The 13,113-nt window shown below is 37.0% G+C and overlaps 1 protein-coding gene across 4 annotated transcripts in view; it reads left to right on the forward strand.

Moving 5' to 3' along the window:
- Positions 1-13,113, forward strand: part of LOC100889912 (TBC1 domain family member 2B-like) — a 67,983-nt gene that overhangs the window by 23,038 nt on the left and 31,832 nt on the right. For all 4 annotated transcript variants that reach the window (XM_030997874.1, XM_030997876.1, XM_030997875.1 and 1 more), the window contains exon 4: positions 5,512-5,584. In XM_030997874.1, the coding sequence (XP_030853734.1) occupies positions 5,512-5,584 (73 nt within the window). The remainder of the gene's footprint in view (positions 1-5,511; positions 5,585-13,113) is intronic.

Genomic DNA, 13,113 nt, shown 5'->3' on the forward strand with positions numbered 1-13,113 from the left:
ACGGGTGTCGTTATGTAAATAAGTAAATCAATTAGCAGCTTACAGTGTCTTCTACACACTTCATCCCTGCTACATGTATCTTACAATGTACACATGTAATGTATATCATCATATAAACAACCCACTCGACTGATCAAATATTTTTTGAACTGTACATGTTTTCAAGGTCATCATTAATTACAGTTTGTTATCAAATAAAAATTGATTGGTTAACAACATTAAGATATTCTACCTTACTGTTTTACAATAAAGATAATGATGATATATTTATTTTAATTATAATAATATTCAGCTCTTATATACATGTATGTAGCGCTTAATAAATCAACAAAGTCTCTAAGCGCTGACCAAACTACATTAACTGTAGTATCCTACCAGGCACCCATTTAACACCTGGGTGGAGAGTGGCAAATGTAGAATAACATCTTGCTAAAGGAGGTTAGTGTTGGGCTGGGATTTGAACCCTGTACCTTGTGATCTGCAGTCAGGTGACATATCCACTAGAGCACAATACTTCTAACAATGTATTGATGATTTGATGACAGTCCTTGTAACAACTGCTGGAGGGTTAACTGAATTAGAGCAAGCAATGAAAACTAGCTTAGTAGGTCAGCTGGAAATAGGTTATGAATATAATTAGGCATAGATTGAATACAAGCCAAGATTTATGCTTATGACACCCAAATGATTGACCAAACTTGTTTTGCATTCTAGTATTTTTTCAAAACAAAAAAAAGGACATAACTTTTGATTTTTGTTGATATAAAATGCCTATGTTGGTGAGGTATAAACCTTGTATTAAAATGGTTTAAAATCTTTGCGTGATATTTGATATTTACTACTACTAGACAAAATGCAGTGATGCCTTCATCAGTGAATTTTTATTTTGTTCTTGTACAAAGACCTATACAAGCAGAAGATTATTGAAAATGGCACACTTCTATTATCACAACTACCTTATTTACTACTTTTTCACTATAAATAATGACATATGACATTTTGTAATATTTTTTGTTGTTGTTTAATTTAATGATCAGAAAAGGGTTTGGTATTGATTGATAAAGTTATTGTTTTAGTTCATATATAAATATCAAATCTTTACTAACATCAGCATACTAGGATGTATTGGCATTTGGCAAGTACAGTTGTAAGTTCAGCCTGTGAAAAATAGTTCATTAATTAGCCTACTAGTATATCCCATATAACAGGATTTGATGAATTAAAATGGAATGTTGATTTCAGCCTTATCGGCTAGCTAGAATTGCGGAAATGAATACTTGTACTGTACTGCCTGTTATGATCCAGAAGGGTAGTAACTCTGTTATTGATATGAGTTAATGCCCTTCAGAACTCAAACACATGATACCTTATAGAATATTACAATATAAAAATAAACTACCGGTATTGATTATCTAAGAATAGCTAGCAGAGAATGTGATTTTTGTCATAATAGTTGTTGAATGTAATCAAAATGAATGCTCCAAAATGACAACATGTGCATAAAGATTAGCTGACCTCAATGTGATTATATCTGTGGTCACATCTCATAGTAATCAATGCATTCAATGTCACAAAGCTCAGTAGAGCAATTACCATTGACTGTTTGTAAATTGTAGTCTCAAAAAATGTTTGAAAACATGATTTCTTATCTCGAATAGAGTTTATAAATATTTCTCCATTTTCTTCATGCAGAGTCCCAGTAAAGAGTACAAGGTATTTGTTTATAACCTGTGTGTAGCTACTTGTACTATCATTCATTAATGAAATACAACCACTCTGTGGTCAGTTATTTCCGGTCATGGCCCACCATTTCAACTCTTCTAAAGAGGAACTCTACAATTAGATTGATAGCAACAAGATAGAGGGTGTACTACGTCTATTCTAACAATGTTTTTCCTACTGAGGCGTTGTGATGACGTAGTGATTTGTGAAAGTTTGATTTATTGAACGTCATCAGAGCAGCCCACGTGGTGCTGTCAACCACTAGACTTGATTACTCTCAGCCTGTGGTCATCCTCACCACCATGCACTATATTTGACTTGTTTGGATTTATTAATAGGTTATTGGGTAATGTATGTGTAAGCTAGCTTATCAAATATACATGAAGGATGGTGAAAAAGAGAAGGTTTCAGCTCTACTAGGCATAGAATAATAACACATGCTCACACCTAAATTCATAATTCATTTCTAAGCTTCTGTGTAAGGAGATTTATTCAATAGATTGTAGTGTAGGCTAGGGCCATTACTTACGTTAGAAATATAAGTGTTTTACTCAGTTTGGCTTTAATAGATAAAATACTTCGCCAACCTTGGTATTTAGTTCAAGCTTTTGGCTATAAAGTAATTACCCTACATGTACATGTAAATTTAAGATAGTTCTCTTGTAGGCATAAGCCAAGTACATGTACATGTATGTACATCTGCACAAAATCATAGTGAGGTCATACCAGTATTGAGATTGTCAACGAAGGCTGTTAGGCGTTTTTATTCCGACTAGCAGGCTTTTTATGCATAAAAATTCTAGTTGTTAGTATTATTATTTGGAACCTACAGGTACATGTACATGTACATCAGGAAGATGATGTCTGTTTAGATTTCTAAATCTAATATGATTTCCATTTCATCCAAAATCAGATCGCAGGTAGATCGTATAGTGTGCGGTGGGATTAATGAGATATATCGAAATAACATCTTATTAAAATCATTCAGGCAGACAAATTTAAATACCTAGAAAGCAAATTAGGTTTTACTGCTAGTACAATATTATTACAGATTATAATTCATTCTTGGTTTCTAGTGAGAAATCAAACAGTCTTTCATATTGTCTGTTTGGAGCCAGAAGGGTGTTACATCATTTTGACAAAGCATTAATGCCCTTCTGGCTTCAATCAGATGACATTGACATGTGTCAAGGCGTCACCTTCCTGATTGGATGATAGAGGTATTTCTTTTATCACTCAATCCTTTTGTTGTAGAGGTGCTTCTTCTCTCGTACATACAGGTTTCTAAAGAGAAGAATATTCTTTCTGGCAACCCATTTTGTGCTGACTGGTATATTCTCATATTACTCATATTACTTGCCGAGTCGTCTGTAGGCCGTCTGCAGGCCGTCTGCAGGCCCTGGAGACAAGCCTGTAATACGAGACACATCGTCACACATTGTATATTTGGGGTTGGAGTAAAGCATTTGGTATGTGTCGAATTCCCTGGGATATTCTGCATATCATTTTTTTGTATTGTGAGATATGTCTAGTAGCTAGGTGTATTCTTGGGTGATATTGTGTTGACCCAGCTAGTGGAGTAACAAACAAGCAGCTCCGTGGATGTGGATGTAAGCTTTACATTGTATCAGAGGGTGTGAGCAGAGTGAGTAGAATCAGATATGGTTACAAAGTTTCAAATGTTTAATACCATTTAATTGTGCATAAATTAGAAATTCCCACTAACTTTTTGGGAAGAGGTCTGGATTTAGATTGTTTGGAGTCCGGGCACCTGTTAGTAATAGTATCGAGCCCTGCATAAATACATATTTGAAATGTTTGATTAATGTTTGTTGAACATCTGCGTGAATGGAATTCTTATGTATTAACAGTATGGATTGCCTCAGCTCAGTCATAGTATGGACCTACTACTACATGTGCATGGTCATACTCATAGCATGTTCACCTGCAGAGCAGAGGGAATGTGATTCATATTAGTTGTTCTGTTGAACACCTGTGCACAATAAACAATGCATGCTCAGAAGATCAATTCATATATTGGCCAAGACATGAAGAGCTCTATCTGGCTGTTATCATTAAACAATGACTAATGTTGTTATGTATTCTTGTGTGACTCTGCATACTATGATTATGTGAGTTGGCATTCTTGGGTACAAGCAAGAAAAACAATGTCATTGCATTTCATGTGTGTCCTTACTCAACAATTTTGGTGGGGGGGGGGAGGGGGGATGTGGTGCCCCCTCCCTCCAGATTCACCAATGTGTATGCCTACATTAATCTATCATGTCAAGTCACATGATGGTAGTAAAGTCATTAGAGAAAGCTCAGCCTGTGATAAATGTAATATGATGCTGAAGGAAGCTCTAGATGTAGTGGTTCCTTAAAGGTAAATCCTACCTTGATAGCAAACTACTCTAGAGGAAGGCAGAAAATAAAAGAAGTGGACTGGGGAAAGTTTGAATTAAGTCAGACGAAATATGGAGAAAGTTATGAATTTAAAAAGTTGTAATCACTATAGATTTGGGCTCTTCAAATTGGCTGAATTGGTAATTTTTCTTTGATGTAGTGGCGGACTACTTTTTAATTTGTTCTAATGCACAAAATGACTAACATTTCAATTTAAAAAAAAATGTATGACTCTGGAGGGTCTATTCTCTTTATAGGACCTATAATAATTATCCATGATAGGAGCCAGGGAGAGAAGGCACCTTAAGAAATACACAAATTAATGATATTTTTGTACATTACATGGACAAATGGGATATTCATCCCCAACTACGTCACAGTCCACTGATCAAACTACCAATTTGAAATTCACATAAAATTAGGGATATCATAATTCAAACATTTATAAACTTTGTTATTATTGGTCTGATTTATATAAAACGTTCGCCATTCATCTTATGTACAAATGAATTTATTACAAGGGTTGGATTGCCCTTTAATCTATTTATGGATTTCTGCCAGATTGGTTTACAGGGCACCTAGCTCTCAGCTGAAAAAGAGTTACACAGACTACACAGTCTTGTGTCGGAAACTAACCCGTAGAGGAGAGTAGTTATAGTCTTTCAATTCTAGACTCAGTCCTACATGTTTTCATTGAGAAGTGGTAGAAGTGGCTGTGTTTGAAAGCCATTATTTCATGTTCAGTGCAATGATTCAAGTCACCTCATTCCTTTTGAATACATTGAGTTTGATATTGAGCAATGCTGATAAGAACTAACCTGAACTGTTGTCTTATCTGTGCATGTCTAGGAGATAAGCCCATTGTCACTAGGCGCGTCTTCATCATCTCGAGATTGCCAAATAGCACGCTATTTCTGATTTGGGAGATAATCCTGAAGTTACAAATCGCGTCTTCATCGATCAGCTCGAGATTCGACCTCGAAACTTGAAACTCGACCTTGAGAAATTAGCTCGAGATATTTTGCTCAGCGTTAGCGCATAGTGCGAGTCTTCAGTCGGGTGAAGACGCACCGGACAAATAGCTGGATATTTTGCCAAATATTGGGATATTTTGCAAACTATCCCAAGATATCTTGGGATGACAATCCCGACCAAATATCCCGCTAATTGCTACTTCGGTCTGATGAAGACGCAAATTAGCTGGATAGTTTGCGATCGGGAAAGTTCAAATAGCTGGATATTTGGCAATCTCGAGCTAGTGAAGACAGGCCTATTGTCACTGAGTTGATAAATATTTGAGGGACGAAGGTGACAAAGTATGACTAAGCCATGTGTGGAGTGGATCCTAACGTGTTATCATTGTATTTCTCTTTATCATTCCAGGAGTGGAGGAAAGGAACACATTCTTACTGCAGAAAATCATAAGAGTATGATGCAATGGTTAACAGCTCTTCAGGTTAGTTTCTTTCTCTTTACTTTTCATCTTTTAAACTACATGTATACAACCAATCTAAATTATCTCAACAGTAAAATCATGTCCATTATTACTGCTGCTTGTCGCATTGATATTTTTCTTTCCTTATTCTCTGAAACCATAGCCATGTTTGCATGATGCCTATCACCTTACCTTACAAGATTGTCTTGTGTTTACTTGCTTCAATATCAAAGGTCATTGAGTCAATTATCAACTCTGTATTTATACCATTCATTGAATTAATGAATTTACATGTATTTATTTAGAGTTTCAGTTTTAAAAGCAATTCTGAAAGGAAAGTTGAATATTTGACTGTATATTAGAGGAATATTATTGAAGATCTTATTCATTTTTTGTAGGCCTGCCTCCTTTAATATTTTGAGGTAGGATAAAAGGTATCTTAAAAGCATTTTCAAATGAACAATATTGTGTTAAAAATTCACAGAAATTTGAAATACAGCACACCCTACTGGCCATGCTTCATATAAAGTTCAGTTTCACCTTTAATGGTTGGATATTGAAAGGAGAGTCTTGTCTAGACAGCTGTCTTTCAACTTGAGCAAAGTCAAAGTATTGAAGAAAGCCTTTTGAAGAAAGATACACAAAGCAATGCATATTTGACCCGATTTCTGGGTATCCTCGTTGTAATGGTAGAGGTGGGTAGGGAGATGTCTGGTGAGAGTTGAGGTGTTCACTCACTCAGATTCTCTGATTCCTTGGAGTGATTTGACCAACAGTAAACCACTTTACGTATTAGGAAACAAACATGTAAAAGCTTTATTGATAAGAGTTCATGTACTTTACAAATCAAATCTGACAAGTATTGGTATGGTTTGTGCATACATTTTTGGTCTGAATTTAAAGCAATCTTTTTTAAATATAAATATTGGTAACAAAATTGTGACTTAATATGAAGCTTTTGGAATTGTGCATTTAGAGCCATTTTGTGCAGTTTTGGTTACCCCCCCCCCCCTACCCCCAAATAAAATAATAATAATCAGATTTCTTGCATGTTAGACAATTAAACAAGACACTAGCAGATAAATCTGCTCTGAATTTATTATCTCTCTTTCTCTCTCTCATCAAGAGGAATGATTTTAAAGGGTAATCCAACCCTAGTAAAGAGTTTATTTGTAATGGCGAAAAAGTTGAAATAAATTGGACTAATAATAAGTAAGTTATGATTGTTTACGAAAATGAGATCACTTAAAGTCTATGCTAATTTCACATTGCTAGTTTGAGCAGTTGATTGTGACTTTATAGTCGAGGATGACTCTCCCGTTTGTTGTGTACAAAACTATCATTTATTTCTGTGTTTCTCTTCATTGCTTTCTTATGGTGGCCCTGAAGGGACATCACGAATAGACTAAATCGTGAAAAATATGCGATAAAATTCACGATATCGTCAATTTTATCGCATATTTTTCACGAAGAAATTCACGAAATTGACGATATCGTGAACTTTATCGTGAACTTTTCACGATGAGATTGACGATATCGTGAATTTTATCGTGAAAAGTTCACGATATAAAGTTCACGATATCGTCAATTTTATCGTGTACTCTTTCGTGTACTCTCCTGACGGGCGCTTCGTAAACAAAACCAGCCCTAGCTGGGGGAGACAGAGAGAAGGAAAAAAAGGGAAAGGGAAAGAGAAGATAAAAGGAAAGAAAGAATAATAAGAAGAAAAGAGGGAAACGGGGGGGGGGGGGGGGGGGGGGGGGGGGCGAAGGGCTCTTGCCTTCTCCTCACTCCCCCCCCCCCCCCCCCGCCAAAAAATAAATAAGGAGAGAGAGAAGGGAAAGGGAAAGGGAAAGAAAATATAGAAGGAAAGAAAGAAGAGGAAGAAGGAAAGAGGGAAACGGGGGAAGGGCGAAAGGCTCTTACCTCCCCCCCCCCCCCCCCCCCCCCGCCAAAAAAATAAATAAGAGAGAGAAGGGAAAGGGAAAGAAAATATAAAAGGAAAGAAAGAAGAGGAATAAGAAGGAAAGAGGGAAACGGGGGAAGGGCGAAGGGCTCTTGCCTCCTCCCTCCCCACCCCCCGCCAAAAAAATTAATAAGAGAGAGAAGGGAAAGGGAAAAAAAAATATAAAAGGAAAGAAAGAAGAGGAATAAGAAGGAAGGAGGGAAATGGGGGAAGGGCGAAGGGCTCTTGCCTCCTCCCTCCCCACCCCCCGCCAAAAAAATAAATAAGAGATAGAGAGAGAAGGGAAAGGGAAAGGGAAAGAGAAGATAAAAGGAAAGAAAGAAGAGGAAGAAGAAGAAGAAAAGAGGGAAACGGGGGCGAAGGGCTCTTGCATCCCCCCGCCCAAAAAATAAATAAGAGAGAGAGAGAGAGAGAGAGAGAAGGGAAAGGGAAAGAGAATAAAAAAGGAAAGGAAGAAGAATAAGAAGAAAAGAGGGGCTCTTGCCTCCTCCCCCCCCCCCCTCCCGCGCCAACAAATAAATAGGAGAGAGAGAGAGAGAGATAGAGAGAAGGGAAAGGGAAAGGGAAAGAAAATATAAAAGGAAAGAAAGAAGAAGAAGACGGAAAGAGGGAAACGGGGGAAGGGCGAAAGGCTCTTACCTCCCACTCCCCCCTCCCGCCATAAAGGGAAAGAGAAGGGAGAGGGAAAGAAAATATAAAAGGAAAGAAAGAAGAGGAAAAAGAATAAGAAAAGAGGGAAACAGGGGCGAAGGGCTCTTGCCTCCTTTCTTTTCTTTCTTTTCCTTTCTTTCCTATTCTCCCTCTTTTTTGTTTTTCTTTCTTTCTTCTCTTTCCCTTTCCTTCTCTCTCTCTCTCTTATTTATTTTTTGGCGGGGGGCGGGGGACGAGGCAAGAGCCCTTTGCCCCCGTTTCCCTCTTTTCTTCTTCTTCCTCTTCTTTCTTTCCTTTTTGTCTTCTCTTTCCCTTTCCCTTTCCCTTCTCTCTCTCTCTCTGATTTATTTTTTGGTGGGGGGGGGGGAAGGGGGGGGGGCAAGAGTCCTTCGCCCTTCCCCCGTTTTCCTCTTTTCTTCTTCTTCCTCTTCTTTCTTTCCTTTTATCTTCTCTTTCCCTTTCCCTTTCCCTTCTCTCTCTCTCTCTCTCTGATTTATTTTTTGGCGGGGGGGGGGGGGGGGGGGAGTGAGGAGGAGGCAAGAGCCCTTCGACCCCCCCCCCCCCCCCCCCCCCCCCCCCCCCCCCCCCCCCCCCCCCCCCCCCTCTTTTCTTCTTATTATTCTTTCTTTCCTTTTATCTTCTCTTTCCCTTTCCCTTTTTTCCTTCTCTCTGTCTCCCCCAGCTAGGGCTGGTTTTGTTTACGAAGCGCCCGTCAGGAGAGTACACGATAGAGTACACGATAGAGTACACGATAAAATTGACGATATCGTGAACTTTATATCGTGAACTTTTCACGATAAAATTCACGATATCGTCAATTTCATCGTGAAAAGTTCACGATAAAGTTCACGATATCGTCAATTTCGTGAATTTCTTCGTGAAAAATATGCGATAAAATTGACGATATCGTGAATTTTATCGCATATTTTTCACGATTTAGTCTATTCGCGATGTCCCTTCAGGGCCACCATACTTTCTCCCTTACTCAAATTGTATTACAGATAGCATATATTATGAAAGGTCATTCAAAGAGAATAGACCCTCCAGAGTTATAATTTGTTTTAGTTGAATCTTTTAGTCATTTTGTGTGTTGGAACAAATGGGAAAGTTGGTTGCCACTACATCAAAGAGACATTACCGATTCAGCCAATTTAAAGAGTCCTCTATAGTGATTACAACTTTTAAAAATTAATAACTTTCTCAATATTTTGTGTGATTTCATTCAAACTTTCCCCAGTCTTCTTCTCTGAGTTTTCTGCTTTCCTCTCGACTAGTTTGCTACTAAAGTTGGATTTCCTTTTAATTAAAGGTCTTCCATCCCTTTTTCAAAATATGCAATGCCAGTTAAACTTGGCTTGTATATTAAGCAATATACTTGTAAATACCTTGGAAAGAAACACAGCTACATGTATATTAAATCATGTAGATATATAGTCTCTATTCCATTAATGTGCAACCAATTAATTGAATGTAATTGATTTAGTTTCACAGTGTGTCACTCAAGGCCTTGTATAATTTATAAGCACTAAGGATATGAAACATAAATTCATATATTAAGTAGGCCTATACTTTATTAAAGTAACTACTGATAATTCAATAGAATGTATATTATGTTGTGAAACAATATTTATAGTTTGGGATACCAGCATGTCTCTGGGATGACGGAACACTCGGCCAGTTTCATCTCAAAATTTCTTCTCAGGAGGTGTCTTTGAATTTATATTTCTATATGTATGGTATTTCCATATCATCTGTTTGTAGCCAGTAAGGCATTATACACAGACTTGATTTGTATAGGCCTGCAGAAGTATGCATGCATATAATGCCCAGGTCTCTGCATTGCATACAACATGATATTTGTATTCAGGTTTCCCATGATATTTACTAGTGGTCTCTCTTTGTTATAGCTATTCAGTAATAAAAACAAGCATGGTTGAATGAGGTGTGAAAGGAGTCTTCATAACTTCCTTTCTATTCTCCTTTCTTCCTGTCTCCTTACACACCACATACACACCATATCTACACAATCTCCTTCGCCTTTCATCTCACTCAATCAACTATGAAATACTAGGTCACAAAGTAGGTCTGTTTTCATCAGCTTGAGTTTGCCAAATAACCTGCTATTTTCAGACTCGGGATATTATCCCGCAGCTCGAAATTGCTTCTTCATCTCAAACTAGCTCGAAAAATAAACCTGAGATTAGCCCATGTGCACTTTAGAGACCGACCGTACGATCAGCGCTTGAATCTTTTACCTGCATTGTAAAACATGTGTACAAGTTCAGCCGTTGACGGTGGACCACATAAGCTACGCGTCCGATCGTACACGCATGTATAGTTTATTTACAAACATGTACAAGTTGACTCTGTACTTTGGTCTGAAAAAGGGCACAAATTAACCCGCTGTTTTGGAAACAAGACCAAGATTTCTTGGGATATTTTCTCGACCAAATAACCCGCTATTGCGGGCTGATGAAGGTGCAAATTAACTGGCTAAATTGAGATCAGACTAGTTAAAATAGCGGGTTATTTGGCAGTCTCGAGCTGATGAGGACAGGCCTAGTGTGCATTGGCAACCATCTTTCATTGGTATGCCCTTGCAACCTCAGGTGTTGCTTGAGGCTTGAGGCTAGCTTTGTCTCTCGCTGCATTCAGTCGCTCATTTCAGCTGGCTCTATTTCAGTGCATTCATTTTCATATTTTCCTCACCACATAGCAAATCTGATATATAAAGTACAGTACACTGTACATTCTATGATTATGGACCTTGAGAAACTGAGGGGAAATTTAATTCAATTTTTTAAACATAAAATTCAGATAAAAGACAGTGTTGAAAAGACCTCTTGGAATTCGGGGTCTTTACTTGTATAATAATATATGTACGTGTCTCCATTTCACAAATTACATATTATATGTGTTTGAAAACTTCATTGGTCATTCCTTGCTCATTCATGGGTCAAAATATTAAAGATAGGTTCATTCACACACAAGAAAAATTATGCAAGTACATTTATAAAGCATTTTTCTGTATCTCTTCCTTAGCACTAAGAGTGCACAGAACATAACCACAATTATTTAGAAGAAAGTTTATTTTATGTGAGATTTAAATTGGGATGTTTGAATGATAGTCCTAAACTCGTAATCTTACTCATAGACATTGCACTTTCATGAGATGGAAAAATTGGCCTTTCAACATTTTTGTAACAAGAAGCCTTTAAAAATGCACAAATCTGGTGGTGGAATTTCTGTAATTTGCGAGAGATATGATTTTACTCTAAAGCTGAAAGACCTTGAAAAGAATATCATCATAAAATTCATCAATAGTTAAAATGTTTTAAATTACAATCCTACTTGGAACTTTCTGTCCACACAATATTTCTTTTGTGTGACAACTGACAACTATGCTTTAAAGTATTATGTGAACCTACTTGTACATATTGTATGAGTAGAAAAAATGCAAACCTTCAAGGTATGTAGATGTAGAAGGAAAGTGTGAAGTGTAAGGTCTGTAGATAAATTAGATTACAATTTATCCTTGACTTGCATGACACCCTGATGAGAAAACTAGTCTCAATATGGTTCAGAATTACTCCAGGCCATGCACATGCTACATGTTACAAGCATTGAAATATACTATCAATCTTACTGATCATATAATCTGTATTTCCAATTTTATACTTAATTTGTTATACTTTCCTACATGAAACAAAGATATGGTAATGATGGAAAAATAAATTATCATGGAATGTTAGAGATGATAAGTAAATTATACATATTTGCAAGCATAATTTAAGTATTAGTTTTTTCTGTATTATATTTATAATACCTCATTAAACCTGTTGTGCATATCTTTTTATATCTTGACAATTATATAACTTGTACGTCCATTGGATTTCATTTTTATTTTTTAATTATTTCATATTATAAAAAAATAATCATGTTTGTTATGATAAGACTATTATGTGAAGTTCAAGTAGGCTATGATCTTGTTCTGTGTCATGGCAAGGTCATAACAGGTCAGAAGAAACTGATAGATACAATTAATCCACACAAGTTCACTCACACAATACTGGTACACATTTTGCGGAATGACAGCTTTTATAATGTTCACATCCATTTTGACTTGTACATGTGAGTGTTTGTTAGACACAAATGCCCAATACCACACCCCCTCCCCCATCCCCCCATTTCTTGCATGAGTACCGGTACCTTGTACCTTGTAGAAATAATCCTGATGGCAGCTTATCATACAGCTAAACTGGGATGTTCATGCAACGTGCTGGCAGAGTGACAGTGCATAAAATAATTCAAAACGGTGAACTATGTCTATCATTTACAGTAAAATGGTGGATGTGCAAGTCAAAAGTGAGACATAAAGATCCGCGAGAGATGCAAGAATTAGGCTATTGATTGCTTTTTATAAACTTGCAGTGATGTCCAGAATATAATACTAATGGAATACTCTTTTGGGCCCACTCAAGTCCATCAACCTTTTGAAATGAACCCTAATGGCATATCGCACCTTTTCTGAAATGACCCTAATGGTGTATGTATTGCACATGAAAAGGTACCCTTTTTTGTTTTTTGTGAGATGAGTGCTTGAAAACGCCCCTTTTTAAGGAAAACCTAGACGATGCTGTATAGCTGAAAAAGACACCCTTTCAAGTTTCAAAGCTTATTCTGGACGCCGGTGCGTAGCCATGTCACTGTTGCCATGATAGGAGTGACCCACCCCCCCCCCCTACATACACATTGTGTATTTACAAATTTCCTTGTAAATTTTATTCATACATATTGAGGCTTGCCAATAATCAAAGTCAGACAGCAGGAAATAACATGTGTTTTTACATTCAGGTAGACACTACAATGTAACAGTGAAGAAATGCACCTGTTATTGTACTTGTTTATATATAAAAACACACTTTTTATTTTA

Source organism: Strongylocentrotus purpuratus, unplaced genomic scaffold (assembly GCF_000002235.5).
Source record: "Strongylocentrotus purpuratus isolate Spur 01 unplaced genomic scaffold, Spur_5.0 spur5_scaffold_4, whole genome shotgun sequence".
Classification (NCBI taxonomy): Eukaryota; Metazoa; Echinodermata; class Echinoidea; order Camarodonta; family Strongylocentrotidae; genus Strongylocentrotus; species Strongylocentrotus purpuratus.